Source organism: Rhinolophus ferrumequinum, chromosome 13 (genome assembly GCF_004115265.2).
Source record: "Rhinolophus ferrumequinum isolate MPI-CBG mRhiFer1 chromosome 13, mRhiFer1_v1.p, whole genome shotgun sequence".
NCBI lineage: Eukaryota > Metazoa > Chordata > Mammalia > Chiroptera > Rhinolophidae > Rhinolophus > Rhinolophus ferrumequinum.
Genome location: NC_046296.1, coordinates 7,637,600 through 7,655,770, shown reverse-complemented (window position 1 = coordinate 7,655,770; position 18,171 = coordinate 7,637,600). Strand labels below are relative to the sequence as shown.

The 18,171-nt window shown below is 40.1% G+C and overlaps 1 protein-coding gene and 1 pseudogene across 4 annotated transcripts in view; one reads left to right on the top strand and one right to left on the bottom strand.

The window, feature by feature from the left end:
* The window catches only part of SMYD1 (SET and MYND domain containing 1), a 52,083-nt gene that overhangs the window by 11,375 nt on the left and 22,537 nt on the right, over positions 1 to 18,171 (top strand). For all 4 annotated transcript variants that reach the window (XM_033125652.1, XM_033125651.1, XM_033125654.1 and 1 more), the window contains one exon: positions 12,366 to 12,542. In XM_033125652.1, coding sequence (XP_032981543.1) covers positions 12,366 to 12,542 — 177 coding nt within the window. The remainder of the gene's footprint in view (positions 1 to 12,365; positions 12,543 to 18,171) is intronic.
* On the bottom strand, positions 14,208 to 14,296 carry LOC117033483 (uncharacterized; annotated as a pseudogene).

Sequence of the window (18,171 nt, the reverse complement as noted above, 5' to 3'; positions counted from 1 at the left end):
CTTTTCTATCTTCTACAGTCTGCATGCTATAATATTGTGATTTATATTAAAAAAAAAAGTGCAGTCATGCATCACATGAAGTTGAGGGGGTCGGGTTTGGGGGACGGATTTGTGGGACTGAGCCCTTAACCTTTGAGATCTGATGCTATCTCCAGGTAGATAGTGTTAGAACTGAATTGGATTTTAAGATGCCCACCTGGTGTCGGAGAATTGTTTGGTGGTTTAAGAAACCACCCCCACACACATTGGAATTGGGTGCAGAATTGGACCTGCATTCCTTGGTTCTATCTTCAAAGCCAGCAGTGTAGCATCTTCTCCCCTTCTGACCTCCTGCCTCCTTCTTATAAGGACCCTTGTGATTACATGAGGCCCACCCCAATGATTCAAGATAATTTCCCCATCTTAACAGCCTTAATCTTAATAACATCTTCAAAGTCCCTTTTACCATGTAAGGTAACATATTTGCAGTTTCTGGGGATTAGGATATTTACATTTTGGGGGGCTATTTAGCCTACCACAGCCAATAATATGAATTTCCTGTTAATCCAATTGATCACAAAAATGTTAAAGTTCTTTAGGTAAAAACTTGACCAGCTACTAAATGATCCTGTTTAAGGAGTTAAAGTGCTCATGAGATTATGTAAATGTATGTGTATAGGGAAAAACAAAGATTAGAATGTGAAAAAAAGTGGAGTACTTTAAAAGAAAGTATTGTCGGCAGCTCTTTTTGAAAATCAAAGCATTTATGAGTTTCTTCAGGGCCAGTGAAGACAGCTGGGCTTTTAGCCAGTGTAATTCTATGTTGGGCCTGTGGGAACACCAGGATTAGCCGTGGCATATGCACAAAGACTCGTGTGGCCTTTAAGCTGGTAACAGCTGTTGGGTGGGTGCTGGGGGACAAATGATGCTATAAATGGAAATAATTTAATAAAAGGATTAGAGAAATTTCTGAAGTTAGTTCAGAAATGAGTGAGTAACTGTTAAAGTATTCAAGTTATAGCATTAAATGTTTGTACTTGATTATGAGGATAACCATGGTAGATTTGAAAATATGCCCTTAATTTGGCACTTGTAGCTGTGAAGGTAAAACGTGTTGCTATGTCACATGATCTATTATAAGCTGTTGCTGAATTTTACTAAAATAATCCTTAAATGCAGAAGTTTAGGAATAATTGTCCTTTAAACACAGATTAGATCAAATGCCAGGTTGACCCCATAATGTAGTCATCTTCACTCAATTGCATTGGAAGATGTGTTTTGAGCATGAGAACTGGAGTTTGTTTGCAGCTAGAGTGTGGGAAATGCACACAGGTTTGAATGTGGCGTGCGAACCTCATTATGTGAGTTGTGGCAGAGAAAAATCTTAAGACTTGCTATTTTAAGAAAAGAGATGTTAAAAACTTCTCAGAACTAGAACAAACAATCCAAAAATTTATATAGAACCACAAAAGATCCTGAATAACTAGAGCCATCTTGAGAAAGAAGAACAAAGATGGAAATATCACGCTCCTAGATTTCAAATTATACTACAAGGTTATAATAATCAAAACTGTATTGTATTGGTACAAAAACAGACACATAGATCAATGGAACATAATAGAGAAATAAACCCTCACTTCTATCACTTCTGTCACCAATTAATCTAAAACAAAGGAGCCAAGAATATACAATGGAGAAACGACAGTGTCTTCAATAAATTGGGAAAACTGGACATATGCATGCAGAAAATGAAACTGGATCTCTATCTTACACCATATGCAAAAATAAACTTAAAATGGATTAAAGACTTAAATGTAAAACCTGAAACCATAAAACTCCTAGAAAAAAATGTAGGTAGTAAACTTTTTGACTTTGGTTTCAGATATGTACATATGCATATATATATGTCATATATATGACATATATATGACATATATATGTCATATATATATATGTCATATATATGTATATGTACTGTGTTTCCCCAAAAATAAGACCTAGCCAGACATCAGCTCTAATGCATCTTTTGGAGCAAAAATTAATATAAGAAGCAGTATTATTATATTATATTATATTATATTATATCATATTATATTATATTATATTATACTATACTATATTATATAAGACCCAGTCTTATAGTAAAATAAGATTGGGTCTTACATAAATTTTTGCTCCAAAAGACACAGAGTTGATTGTCTGGCTAGGTCTTATTTTCAGATATATATATATCTTCTGCCTCCTCCCACACTCAGGTGCAAGCCATTGTTTCTCAGTCTAGTTGTGTGGGACACAGCTCCCTGACCCATGCTGTTATTATGAGCCTTGTGCTCCGTGTCCGCCCCGGCTGAGGCATTTGGTTGCCAGTCATCGGTCAGCCGCTCACAGCAGCTCTCGCTGGCTGACGGCTGCTCACAATGGCTGCTGGTCACTCACGCTGGCTTCTGGACATTCACACTGGCCACTGGCTGCTCCTGGCAGCACACAGCAGCCCACGGCAGCTCACACTGACCTCCAGCTGCTCACAGCAGCCCAGTTCCAGGGAGAGCTACTGTTCACAATCTTAGCTATAGAGGGCCCAACTTACTGGCCCATGTGGGAATTGAACTGGCGACCTCAGTGTTAGGAGCCCGGCACTCCAACCACCTGAGCCACTGGACTGGCCCAGCAATATAAATTTTAATATGTCTCCTTGGGCAAAGAAAATAAAAGCAAAAATAAATGGGATTACATCACATTAAAAAGCTTCTACATAGTGAAGGAAACCATCAACAAAATGAAAAGACAACCTACTGAATGGGAGAAGATATTCACAAATGATATATCTAACAAGGGGTTAATATTGAAAAAATATAAGGAACTCTTACAACTCAATATAAAAAAAGAAATGATCTGATTAAAAAATAGGCAGAGGACATGAATAGACATTTCTCCAAAAAAGTTACATAGATGACCAACAGACACATGAAAAGGTGCTCAACATCACTAATCATCAGGGAAATGCAAAGCAAACCACAATGAGATACTACTTCACACCAGTCAGAATGGCTATTATCAAAAAGTCAACAAATAAGTGTTGACAAGGATGTGGAGAAAAGGGAACCCTTATGCACTTTTGCTGAGATTGTAAATTGGTGCAGCCACTATGAAAAACAGTATGGAGATTCCTCAAAAAGTTAAAAATAGAACTACCTTACAACCCAGCAGTTTCACTTCTGGGTATTTATCTGAAGAAAATGAAAACACTAATTTGAAAAGATGTATGCACCCCCATGTTCACTGAAGAATTATTTACAATAGCTTAGATATAGAAGCAACCTAGGTATTCATTGAAAGATGAATGGATAAAGAAGATGTGGTACATATACACGATGGAATATTACTCAGACATAAAAAGAATGAAAGCTTATTTGTGACAATATGGATGGACCTAGAGGGTATTATGCTAAGTGAAATAAGTCAGACAGAGAAAGACAAATACTGTGTGATTTCATTCATTTGTGGAATCTAAAAAAATAAATAAATAAAACAAACAAATAAAACAAGCAGATTTATAGATACAGAAAACTAACTGAGGGTTACTAGGGGAGGGGAATGGTTACTAGGGGTGAAAAAGGTGAAGAGGAATAAGAAGTATATACTTCCATTCATAAAATAAATAAACCACAGAAATGTAGTGTATATCACAGGGAATATAGTCAATAATATTGTAATGAGTTGCACAGTGACAGATGGTTCCTGGGCTGAGTATGGTGATCACATTATAAGATACATAAATATCAAATCACTATGTTGTACACCTGAAACAAATATAATATTTTATGCCAACTATACTTTAATAAAACATTTTAGACCCTTCTGTTCAAGAAGGTGGAGAGGGTAAGTGCTGTGCTCACCTCCCACAACCACATCAAACTTACAACCACCTGAAGACTAGCTGAACAGAACTCCTATAACTAAGGATAGAAAGAGGTAGCCATGTCAAGACTAATAGGAGGAGCAGAGACATAAAATGGGCTAGTCCCACACCCAAGTGTGGTGGTTAAGAATTGGGAGGGATATCTTGGCTGTGGAGGTCACCTATGAGGAGTGAGGGGTCCCAGCCCCACACTAGGCTTGCCAGCCTGGGTTGCCAGTGCTGAAAAGAGGAATTTCCACAATATCTAGCTGTGAAAATCAGTGAGAACTCCATCCGGCTGAGATTTAGGGCTGCTGTAGACCCAGGTATCCTCTTAAAGGGTCCTAGCACAAACTTGCTTACTCACAAACACTTGCCCTAAGCTCCAGTGAAGGGACAGCAGCTTGAAAAGCACCAGGGATATAGGAGGAGGAATTGAATTGTCTGGCTTAAGGGTGAGGGCTGGAGCGGAAGCTTTCTCTAGGACTGAAGTTCTGGCAGGTGCCATTGTTCCTTTGTTGAGTCCTCTCCCCACACATTTGGCAGGCACAGGTGGGCACCAAATCTGAGTTTTCATTAGCTTGGCTAACACCGTTTGGCCCACATTGGTGATTTCCTGAGACCCCGCCCCACCTAATTCACATATCCAGCCCAAACCTCTTTCAGTGCCGCTTCATACAAGCAGTCTGCCTAGGCCCTTGATGCAGAATTTCCTAAAATCTCTCAAAGGCCCACAAACCCCCAATAAGCAACAGCTGGCCTCAGCATTCCCCAAACCTCTTGCTAAGTGGCCTTAAGCTTGGCAGTAATGGAAGCTGGCCTCAGTTTTCAGCATAGCCTCTCCCAGGAGTCTGCAAGCCTAGCACAGGCAGCTACCAAACACAGATCATTTTGTAACTCCTACCAGGTGGCCCTGGACATGGCACAGGCAGTAGCTCACCTGGGCTTGCATCAGAGTTCCTCCCAAGAGGCCACAAAATCAATACACCCAAGTGGCTGACTTTAGATCACACCAGAAGACCACCTGATTAGCTTAACAAATGACACAACCAAAGGATGGATTAAGCAGGCACCACAGCCCTGCTAAAGCTAATTCACCTCTGTGGGGTCAGTTCCCCAGCCACTCCTCACCCCCTGGAACAATAGCTCATTAGCTGTAGTCATGGACAATCCTCACAGCCAATCAGCCTGAGGGTCAATCACACCCACTGATGCACCAACAGCAATCAAGTCTCAACTAAAACAGGAGGGCACACATAACCCACACAAGGGGCAACCCTGGAACACATGGCACAGGTGACCAGGAAGACTGTGCCATGGGGCCCAACAGGGCACCTATTACATAAGGCCACACTACAAAGATTGGGAATTGTAGCAGACCTGCCTAATACATAGAAAAAAACATAGGGAGGCAGCCAAAATGAGGAGACAAACAAATATGTCTGAAATGAAGGAACAGAAAAAAAACTTCAGAAAAAGAACTTTAAAAAAATGCGGACAAGCACTCTACCAGATGCAGAATTCAAAACACTGATTATCAGAATGCTTAATGAACTTAAGGAAAAAATAGATTAACTCAGTGAGAACTTACACAAAGAGATAAAAATCATAAAAAAGAACCAGTCAGAAATGAAGACTACAGTAACTAAGATGGATACATTAGATGCAATTAACAGCTGATTAGATGAAGCAGAGGTTCACATCCGCAATTTGGAAGACAAGGTAGCAGAAAATATCCAATCTGAACAGGGGAAAAAAAGAATAAAACAAAAATGAGGATATTTTAAGGAACCTCTGGGACAACATAAAACATAACAACATTCATATCATAGGGGTACCAGAAGGAGAAGAGAGAGAGCAAAGGATTGAAAACCTATTTGAAGAAATACTGACTAAAGACTTCCCTATCCTGGCAAAGGAAATAGACATACAAGTCCAGGAAGTGCAGAGTCCCAAACAAGATGAACCAAAATAGGTCCACACCAAGACACATCATAATTAAAACACAAAAAGGTAAAGACCAAAATGGAATCTTAACAGCAGCAAGAGAAAAGCAGTTAGGTATGTAAAAAGAAGTTCCCATAAAACTGTCAACTGATTTCTCAATAGAAACTTTGCAGGTCAGAAGGGGTTGTCGTGAAATATTCAAAGTGATGAAAAGCAAGGACCTACAACCAAGATTACCCTACTCTGCAAATTATCATTTAGAATAAAGAGTGATAACTATCTATCAATAATTACTTTAAACGTAAATGGATTAAATGTCCCAATCAAAAGACATGGAGTGGCTGAAAGGATAAGAAAACAAGACCAATACATATGCTACCTACAAGAGACCCAGTTCAGATCAAAACACACACAGAGACTGAAAGTAAAGGGATGGGAAAAGATATTTTATACAAAAGGAAATTTTTAAAAATCTGGGGTAGCAATACTTAGACAAATTAGGCTTTAAACCAAAGGGTTTAACAAGAGACAAAGAAGGACATTTCATAATGATGAAGGGATAAATCCAACAAGAGGATAAACCCTTTAAACATTTACACACCCAATGTAGGCACATCTAAATATATAAAGAAAATATTGACTGACGTAAAAGGAGAGATCAGCAGTAATACCATCATAGTAAGGGAATTTAACACCTCTTTGACATTAATGGATAGATCTTCCAGACAGAAAATCAACAAGAAAACTGAGGCATTAAATGAAATATTAGACCAGATGGACTTATTTGATATTGATTATTTTTATTTGATTCTTCCACATGCAGAAGAATGTACAGTCTTTTCAAGTGCACATGGAACATTTTCCAGGGTAGACCACATGTTAGGCCACAAATCAAGTTACAATAATTTTAAGAAGTTTGATATCATATCAAGCATCTTCTCTGATCACAATAGTATGAAACTAGAAATCAATTACAAGAAGAAAACTGAAAAAAAAAAACAAAACAAAAAGAGGCTAAATAACCTGCTATTAAACAATGAATGTGTTAACAATGATATCAAGGAAGAAATCAAAAGATACTTTTAGATAAATGGAAATAAAAACACAATGACCCCAAATCTATGGGATACAGCCAAAGTAGTTCTGAAAGGGAAACTCATAGCAATACAAGCAGACCTCAAGAAACAAGAAAAGTCTCAAAACAACTATATAACCTTATGCCTGAAGGAACTAGAAAAAGAAGAATACATAAAGAAAGGAAATTGTAAAAATCAGAGTGAAAAATAAGATAGAGCTTAAATAACCAATAGAAAAGATCAATGAAACCAAGAGCTGCTTTTTTGAAAAGATAATTTAAAAGAATGATAAACCTTTAGCCAGACTCACCAAGAAAAAAGTGAGGTCCCAAACAAATAAAATCAGAAATGAAAGAAGTGACAAACAACATCATAGAAATACAAAGGACTATTAGGAAATACTACAAAAAATTATATGCCCACAAATTGGACAATCTGGAAGAAATTGATAAATTCCTAGAAACATGCAATCTTCCAAGATTGAATTAAGAAGAAACAAAAAAATATGAATATACCAGTAACTACTAATGTATTTAAATCAGGAAAAAAAAAATCCCAAAAAACAACCGATGGCTTCACAGGTGAATTTTATCAAACATTCATGGAAGAATTAAAACTTATCCTTCTCAAGCTATTCCAAAAAATTGAATAGAAGGGAAGGCTACCAAGCTCATTTTATGAGGCCAGCATTATCCTGATTCCAAAACCAGACAAAGACATTACAAAAAGAGAAAGTTATAGGCCAGTATTTCTGCTGGACATAGATGCAAAATGCCTCAACAAAATATTAGCAAACCGAATTCCGCAACATATTAAAAAGATCATACACCATGATCAAGTGGCATTTATTCCTGGGATGCAAGGTTGGTTCAACATCTGCAAATCAATCAATGTAATATATCACAAACGAAATGAAGGATAAAAATCATATGATTATATCGTTAGATGCAGCAAAAGCATTTGACAAAACCGAACACCCATTTATGTAAACGTTCTCAGCAAAGAACGTTTGCTGAGGGAATAGAGGGAACATACCTCAACATAATAAAAGCCATATATGACAAAACACATCTAACATTATAATCAATGGTGAAAAGCTAAAAGTGTGTTCCTTAAGATTAGGAACAAGACACAGATGCCCACTTTCACTGCTTTATTCAACATAATATTGGAAGTTCTAGCCACAGCAATCAGACAAGATGAAGAAATAAAGCCATCCAAATTGGAAAGGAAAAAGGAAAACCGTCATTTTTTGCAGATGACATGATACTGTATATTGAGAACTCTAAAGATTCCATGTAAAAACTATCAGAACTGATAAATGAATTCAGTAAAGTAGCAGGATATAAAATTAAGATGCAGAAATCAGTTGCATGTTTATACATCAATAATAAATGTCAGAAAGAGAACTTAAAAACACAATCCCATTTACAACTGCATTGAAAAGAATAAAACACCAAGGAATTAATTCAACCAAGGAGGTAAAAGACCTGTGCTTGGAAAACTAGAAGACATTGTTGAAAAAGATTGGAGAAGACTCAAATAAATTGAAGCATATACTCTGCTCATGGATAGAAAGAATTAACATTGTTAAAATGTTTGCACTATACAAAGCAATCTACAGATTCAATGCAATACCTATCAAAATACCAATGGCGTTTTTCACAGAACTAGAACAAATAATCCTAAAATTTATATGCAACTACAAAAGACCCCAAACAGCCAAAGCAGTCTTGAGAAAGAGGAACAAAGTTGGAGGTATCACGCTACCTGTATAGTTCTCTGGGTACTTGGATGGGATGTTCTTTAAGACACGCCTCCTCCCCCTTGATTTTTAGGGGGAGACCTCCTGGCTGGCTGAGAGTTTTTAAGCAGCCTAGAAAGCCAGAGCTGTTGGTCCAGTTCTCTCTGGCTATGTTTTTGCAGGGCTCGTTCAACTTGCAGGGGCCTTCTCTTTGTGTTTATCTGTCCGTTAACTGGTTATGTCCATACAAGGAACTGAGCAATAGCTGCCCTTCCATCCCTCTTGACTCTGACAGATGACATAACCCAGGGCTGCAGAACAAAGAGTAAGTGGGGACCTCCTGGCTGGGTCAGGGCACACTCAGGGCTGCAGGCAAACAGGTAGGCTTGGGGCTTCCTTTGCCCTTTGCAGAGCAGTGTCAGGCATGAGAGACCCCTATGCAAATAACACCCCTGTGAGGATATTGATCACCACTACTTTAAAGCTTGTTAGAGAATTGCTAAAAACCTGTCTTTGCAAAATGTTGTGTAAATGGGACTCTTTGGATTGGACAAAATGAGACTAGGAGGAGAAATGAAACATCCAGGTAAGCTGTCTGGATGAAACACTCTTTCTCCTGGAATTTAAAAAGTAGTTTTAGGGCTTAATGTCTTTTGGATTCTCTCTCTCACAAAGGAAATAAAACGGGAGGTTTTTCTGTCAAGGAAGTACACTTACCCCCTTATAGGGATTCTCTTCTACCTGAGAGGTCTTCCTGTCTGGTGGCTGCCTGAGAAATAGTGGATGCTAGAGGAGAGCAGGAGCTCAGAGATCACCTGGCCTAACCTCCCTGTATGACAGATGGATGGGAGGACCAGCTGGCATCTGCTGAACACTCATCCTGTACTGGGCTCTGAGCTGGTTATTTTACTCGTTATTTCATTTAACCCTCAAAATCATTTTGAGATTGGTGGGGTTTTGGAGCTCCTTTGTAATTTTCTTTTTGCTTGAATTTTTAAGAATAGTAAGTACGCTTCATTAAAAAGTAATAGTCATTAGTCTGAGAGCTATCAAGATCTAGGTGTTGCTATTCCCATTTTCACATAAGCAAATGAGGGCTCAGAGAGGTTAGAGACTTGCTTGAGGTCACACAGCCAGTAGATACTGGAATCAGGAGTTGAACCCAGCTCTGACTGACTTCAGGTCTGACCTTCCACAATACCCATCCTGCTGCCAACGTAAGGAGATGGAGACCAGAGAAAACTTTTTTTTTTTTTAAACTTCCTATTCCTGCCTACCTGGCACTCTCCCATATACCCCACCAAAAGGAGTAGGGTTTAGGTTTTCTCTCATCTCTATATTTTTGCTACTCAAAGTTGGAGTAGCATCAGCATCACCCGGGAGCTTATTAGAAATGCAGACTCTTAAGCCCTCCCCAGACCTACTGAATTAGAACCTGAATTTTAACAAGATCTCTGGTGCTATGCGTGCACATGGAAGTCTCCTTGGGATCCAAATTACTCAGGTTCTTCAGCAACCCAGTCCCTGTTAATGAACTTCACAGAGAATGCAATCCGGACTGGAAACAGATGGAAGAAATGCATAGCTCCCCTTCTTCAGGGTTTGGAGATCCCACTAAATGGTCAGGGTCCTGTATGAGTCCCCTGTATTCTACTCTGCTGGACACTCGTGACCTTCCCAAGTAGGATCCCCGCTCTGTGACAAAGTTATGATGGGGTATGGATTCTGTGCAATTCACTAAGTATGCCGATGTAGTTCCACTCTTCCTCTCTCGTTAGGAAATCTTAAGGGAACGCAAGGTAGTGAGGAAGATAACGTTATGGGAATAACCTTCAGTCTGCTCTAACTTATAAATAAGAACTAACCTTTCATGCCCTTGAGTACTTTGTGATTATTACAAATTGCTAGCCATGCACTTCACAGCAGATGGGGACATAGCAGTGTGTGGTGAGTTGGCTATCTAGAGGCTGAAAACTGCCTGGACTCCAGGAAGCCCAGGATCTAGCTTAGAGCAGTAGCCTATGCCTTGCCCTTAGCTTGGCTCTGTCCCTGTCTGTCCATCTCTTGATGTTATATTGTGGCCACTGGACATAGCCTTGGGCTGGTCCTAGAGCCCAGTGCCCTAGCGTTGGCTGCTGGATCTTGCTTGATTGCCCTGCTATGCCCACTTTCCTTTGGCTGCAGGAACATGCCGTAGGCATATCGGAGACCACCAGAGCAGTGTGAGATTTCCAGAAACTTGTATAAGGAACTGTTGAAGGAGCTGGGGGTGTTTAACTTGGAGAAGGGAAATGAAGGGGAAGCATGGAAGTGGTCTTCAAATTCTTGAAGGACTGACTTGACCTAGCTTGTTTCATTAGACAAGGATCCAAATGGCAAAATTAGGTTCTAGGGGTATGTTTTTACAGAAGGCAAACTCAGGCTTAACACAAGGAAGAAGTCCACAGTAATTAGGACTGGCCAACAATGGACTAACTTATTGGAAGCAGCAAACTCTTTTTGACTATGTGCATTAGAAAATGTATGGTCAGAGATAGATACAAGGGATATCTGTACTTGTGTATTATGTTGAAGGTTCTTCCTTCAGGCTCTAGAAGTCTACATTTCTAAAAGCCCCTGTTTTCTTATACTTTTGAGATCCCTGTTTGACTGTCAGCTCCAACCTGAGTTTGCATATCCACTTTCTCCCAGGTAGCTCAGCGCTTCCCTGAATGTCACTGAACGTCTTTCATCTTTTTTTCTGCTTCATTGGCTAGGATGTCTCTTTCTCACATGGCAGGAGCCTGCAGTTGGGGCCTAGAGATACTGTGCATCATACCAGATTAAACTCACTCTGGGTGTTAGGTTATGTCTCAAAAATATGTTTCCTTCATGCTAGCCTATGACCTTGTCTGTTTGGACTGTACCTTTAACATGGGGAGACACGTTACTTTTTGATGGGGATGCTGGGAGGCCGGAAATGGGGAAGGGATCTCATCTTCCTACATCTCTCTCCCTCGCCCACTGAATGGGCATGCATTGTCCTTCCACGTCACTTCCACTCTCTCTGAGCCAGGAGACTACATTAGATAACATCAATGACATCAGTAACCTTGTAATTCTTACTGTTGCAAAACACACAGAACTATGAAACATTTTTGTATAAAACAGATCATGTCGTGGGTAGTTACGATTTTTTACTCTTTGGGAAACGGGCAAGTATTTTTCAACAATGAGAAACACATGTCCTACAGAATACCCCTCCCATGCCCTGGTGCCAGTGACCTGTGTCTTTTGGCAAGGGGACCAGGAGAGCCTTCCCATGTTCCTCAAGTGTCTTCTGCAGTGTGTTCCAGGAACACGTTGTGCCTCCGCTCTCACAGCGCTCCTCACACCACACGGCCTTGCAAGTTCAGCTGTTCCTCTGGCAACTTGCGGTCGTCCCAGTGCCTGTAGGTCATAGACCTACACTTGCCGAATTAAATTGAAAGGCTTATATGCAGAGCTCACTAGTGTTCCCCACATTTGGTTTACTTTACAATATCTGCTAAAAGAATTGTTACAGCTAAAAGGGACTTTGGAAGCCCAAGCCCCTCATTTTGAAAAGTGGAAGTTTGAGGCTTAGAAAAACAAGGATGGCCCACTGAGCCAGTACCCGAGCCCTCGCCTCCCAAAGGCCAGTGTGGCCCCGTTCCACGGTGCTCGCCCACCTCAATCACATGTGTTCTCCCTCTGTTTCCAGCCTCGTGAACTTTGTGTGTCACACCTGCTTCAAGAGGCAGGAGAAGCTCCATCGCTGCGGGCAGTGCAGGTTTGCCCATTACTGTGACCGCACCTGCCAGAAGGATGCTTGGCTGAACCACAAGAACGAGTGTATGGCCATCAAGAGATACGGGAAGGCACCCAATGAGAACATCAGGTTAGAGCTGGGCCATGGGGTAAAGTTTGGGATTCCCAAATGTCAGTTGGGGGGAGGTAGCTGTGACAGCATTCCCGGGCCCAGGGAAGCCAGGATGGGTGCAAATCAGGACAGAGCCTCAGAGAGACTGAATATAGTCACTTCCATGAACTCCCTTTAGGTCTAGGAGCCCATCTAAGAGGGAGAACGGGGTGTCTGTGGCAGCTGTTCCAAACCGCAGACACTGGCTGGGGTTGGCTGCAGACTCATTCTGCGTGGCTCCCTAATGTCTAAATAAAAAAAAAAAAATTGATCTGCCAATGTTAAAAAATTGGGAAATTTCACATTAAAAAAAAATTATGTTTTCTGGCCTCTCTTGAAAAAAAATGAAATCTGAAGAGTTGGCAAAATGAGCTAGAGCTCTGTAGCATCTGTCCCCTTTACGAAATATTGAGTTTTCAGGTACCCAAAGCCCCACTGTTCCGGGTGATTGTACTCACTCCCCCCACCTGCGTAGTCCCAGTTGGTAGTTTCTTCTGGTACTCAGTTGAAATCTGTCACCCATTAGTTTCTACTCCCTGAGCTTTGTGACCATCTCCCTAAAATTTGGTGATAGGCAGACACCCCAGCTTGAGTTTTATTTTCTTCACTTCTGTCCCGGACTTGACGTGCCCCCACATGCCCCCATCTTGGTTCTCAGGCACCTGGGGTCCCCAACAAGGCATCTCTGCAGAAATAACTCTGTGACCCAGATGAGAGAAGAAAAGGGCCTGTTCTTTGCCAATGGGGTCCCTCTTCAGAGACAGGGTATGCCCTAGGCCACCAGCCCTCCCAGGTGCCTGGCCAGCCCGCACTCAGTGAATGGCAGTGAGTTACCAAGGTGTACCTTGGTTCCAGGCTTCGTCTTGTGGGTATGGGCTGCCTAATAGTGAACAAAGGAACCCTCTCTGCTGTCGGGGTTAGTACACCCCTCCTCTCATACTCAAAGCCCGGTGCTCTCCTGAGCCCCCTCTTGTCCCCATTGCTTCCCCCCCACCTCCAGAGCCTGCGGCTCCAGCCAGACCAGGCCCGGGGCTGTGTCCAGGCCTTTGCTTACACTGTTTCCCACCCACATGCCTTCTTCACCTTCTCTATCTAATCATTAAAATGTGAATGAGTTCCTACACGATGTGGACATCCATTACCTCCCTTTGTCTTTCAAATACCTCTGGAGGTTGGTATGGCAGAGATTATATATTATCCTCACCTCACTGGCCACCGGATAGGTTCAGGAAGGTCCAGTGACTTGCCTAAGGTCACACAGTAAGAAGTGGACACAAATCTGAAGCCAGGTCGTTAGACTCCTTCTCCAGGAGAGACCCGGCTGCTATACCTCATGGTGTCCCCAGATCCCTTTCGTGGTCTGCTAGTCCCCTCATGACCGGGCTTCTGCCCACCTCTCCACCTTTATTTGCTTTCCTGTGCTCCAGCCGCTTTAGCCTTCTTGCTGTTTCTCCATCATGCCAAGCTCATTCCTTCTTCAGAGACTTTGTACTCGCCGCTCTCTCCCCATCTGCACAGCTGGCTCCTCTGTTCATTCCACTTTCAGCTTGCGTGCGCCTCCAGCGTGCCATCTCTCCTGATACCCTTGGCTCTTCCTCCATCCCTTGTCTCTGGCTATGATGTTACCCTATTCTTTTCCCTGCATAGCATTTAAAACTCATTTTTTTTTAAATTAGCAATAATCGCACCTCGGATAAACCTCATTGGGTACGATACTGCCACTGCGCAAAATTAGTTTTTTCAAAATTGATCTTTTTTTTCAATTATAGTTGACATTGAATGCTATTTTATATTAGTTTCAGGTGTACAGCATAGTGATTAGACATTTATATAATTTACGAAGTGATCCCCCTGATTAGTCTAGTACCCACATGACACCATACAGAGTTGTTGCAATGTTATTTTTTTTCCATTTTTTTTTATTAGTTTCAGGTGCACAAAACAAAGTAATAGTTAGACATTTATCATTTATATCCCTCACACTGTGTCAACCCCGCTCCCCGCATCCACTATCCCTCTGACATCACACACAGCCATTACATTTCCACTGTCTCTACTCCTAATGTTGCAACATTATTGACTATATTCCCTGTGCTTTACTTCACATCCCCTTGACTATTTTGTAACTACCAATTTGTACTTCTTAAAAATCCCTTCACTTTTTTCACCTAGACCCGTCTCATTTGGCAACCATCAGTTTGTTCTCTGTACCTATGAGTCTGTTTCTATTTTGTTCGTTCGTTTATTTTGTTCTTAGGATTTCACATGTAAGTGAGATTAGATGGTATTTGTCTTTCTCTGGTTGACTAATTTCATTTAGCATATAATACCCTCTTGGTCTATTCATGTTGTTGCAATGGTAAGATTTCGTTCTTTACTTATGGCCTAGCAATATTCCATTGTATATATGTACCACATCTTCTTTATCTGATCGTCTATTGACGAGCACTTAGGTTGCTGCCATATCTTGGGTATTGTAAATAGTGCTGCAATGAACATAGGGGTGCATATATCTTTCTGAATTAGTGTTTTGGATTTCTTCGGATAAATACCAAGAAGTAGAATTGCTGGGTCATAAGGTAGTTCTATTTTTAATTTTTTGAGGAAACTCCAAAATGTTTTCTATAGAGGCTACACCAATTTGAAAGCCTGCAACAGTGCAGGTGGGTTCCTTTTTCTGCACATCCTCGACAACACTTGTTGTTTCTTGATTTATTGATGATAGCCATTCGGACAGGTTTGAGGTGATATCTCATTGTGGTTTTAATTTGCATTTCTCTGATGATTGGTGACAATGAGCAGTTTTTTATATGACTATTGGCCATCTGTATGTCCTCTTTAGACAAATATCTATTCAGATCCTCTGCCCATCTTTTAATTAGATTGTTTGTTTTTTGGTGTTGAGTTGTATGAGTTGTTTATAAATTTTGTATATTAACCCCTTATTGGATGTATCATGGTGAATATCTTCTCCCATTCAGCAGGTTGTCTTTTCATTTTCTTGATGGTTTCCTTCTCTGTGCAAAACCTTTTTAGTTCGATATACTCCCATTTGTTTATTTTTCCTTTTGTTTCCCTTGCCCTAGGAGAGATATCAGAAAAAATATTACTAAGAGCAATGTCAGAGAGTTTACTGCTTATGTTTTCTTCAAGGGATTTTGTGGTTTTGGGTCTTACATTTAAGTCTTTAATCTATTTTGAGTGTATTCTTGTATATGGTGCAAGAAAGTTTCATTTTTTTTGCATGTATGTGTCCAGTTTCCCCAACACCATTTATTGAACAGACTGTCTTTACCCCATTGCATATTCTTGCCTCCTAGCAATAGGAGGCAATATGCTAACCTTGCCTCCTGTCATAGGTTAATTGATCATATAGATGTGAGTTTATTTCTGGGCTCTCTACTCTGTTCCATTGATCTATGTGTCTGTTTTTATGCCAGTACCATCCTGTTTTGATCAGTATAAACTTGTAGTATAGTTCATGTCAAGTAGTATGATACCTCAAGCTTTGTTCTTCTTTCTTAAGATTGCTTTGGCTGTTTGGGGTCTTTTGTTGTTCCATATAAATTTTAGAATTGCTTGCTCTAGTTCTGTGAAAAATGCCATTGGTATTTTGATAGAGATTGCATTGAATCGGTAGATTGCTTTGGGTAGTATGGACATTTTAACAATGTTAATTCTTCCTATCCATGAGCAGAGTATATGCTTCCATTTATTTGTATCTTCTTCAATTTCTTTCTTCAATGTCTTATAATTTTCTGAGGATAGGTCTTTTACCTCCTTGGTTAAATATATTTCTAGGTATTTTATTCTTTTTGATGTAGCTTTAAATGTGATTGATTTTTAAATTTCTCTTTCTGATAGTTCATTATTGGTGTATACAAACGAACCTACTTTTGAATTTTAATTTTGTATCCTGCTACTTTACTGAATTCATTTATCAGTTCTAATAATTTTTAGATAGAATGTTTAGGGTTCTCTGTATAGTATCATGTCATCTGCAAATAATGACCATTTTATTCTTCCTTTCCAATTTGGATGTCATTTATTTATTTAATGAGATTGCTTTGGCTAGGTCTTCCAATACTATGTTGAATAAAAGTGGTAAAAGTGGACATCATGTCTTGCTCCTGATCTTAAGGAGAATGCTTTTAGCTTTTCCCAGTTGAGTATGAGGTTAGCTGTGGGTTTATTGTATATGGCCTTTAGTATGTTGAGGTGCGTTCTCTCTATTTCCACTTTGCTGAGAGTTTTTATCATAAATGGATGTTGTATTTTTCAAAAGGTTTTTCTGCATCTGTTGATATGATTTTTATCTTTCATGTTTTTGTGAGGTGCATCACGTTAATTGATTTGTGGCTATTGAACCAATCTTGCATCCTAGGAATAAATTCCACTTGGTCATGATGTATGATCTTTTTCAAATGTATTGCTGAATTTGATTTGTTAATATTTTATTGATTTTTGCATGTATGAACATCAGGGATATTGGCCTATACTTTTCTTTTTGTAATATCTTTGTCTGGTTTTGGAATCAGGGTAATGCTGGCTTCATAGAATGATCTTGGGAGCCTTCCTTCTTCTCAAATTTTTTGGAATGGTTTAACAATGATAGGTGTTAATTCTTATTTAAATGTGGGATAAAATTCACCTGTGAAGCCATCTGGTCCAGGACTTTTGTTTGTTGGGAGTTTTTAAATTACTGATTCTTTCTGGTGACCCTACGATCCGAATATTTTTACACTTGATGTTGTCCCAAAGGTCCTTTAAACTATTCTCATTTTTAAAACTCTTTTTTGTTTTTGTTATTCTGATTTGTGTTCTCTGCTACCTTGTCTTTCAAATTGCTGATTTGATTCTCTATTTCATCTAATCTGCTATTGATTCTTTCTAGTGTATTCTTCATTTCAGTTATTGTATTCCCCACTTCTGATTGGTTCTTTTTTATTGTTTCTGTGTTCTTTTTTATGCTTACTATTTCTTTGTTGAATTTTTCACTACATTCCTTGAGCATCTTTATAACAAGTGTTTTGTACTCTGTATCTGGTAGATTTCTTACCTCCATTTTATTTAGTTCTTTTTCTGGAGTTTTCTCCTGATTTTTCATTTGGGACATGTTTCTTTTTCTCCTCATTTTGGCTGCCTCTTTTTGTTTGTTTCTATGTATTAGGTAGATCTGCTGGATACATATCCCAATATTGGCAGGGTGGCTTTTTGTAGTAGGTGTTCTGTAGGGCCCAGTGGCACAGTCTCCCTGGTCACTTGAACCTGGTGCTCCAGAGTGTCTCTAGTGTGGGTTATATGTGCTCTCCTCTTGTAGTAGAGCCTTGCTTGTTGTTAGCATGTCAGTGGGTGGGAAAGACCCTCAGGCTGACTGGCTGAACATTTACCACAACCACAGCATATAAGCTGCTTGTGGGAGATGACCCCATGGAGTAGGATTTGCTCCAGCAGGCTCTGGTACCTACCCAGACCAACCTTTGGGTTTGATGCTTGTGGGGCTAATCAGGTGGTGCTCTGTTGTGGTCTGAAGCCAGCCTCCAGGTGTGTGGATTTGGGGCCTCTTAGAAGGTGCTCTGGTGTAGGCCAAGGTCAGCCTCTGCCTGTG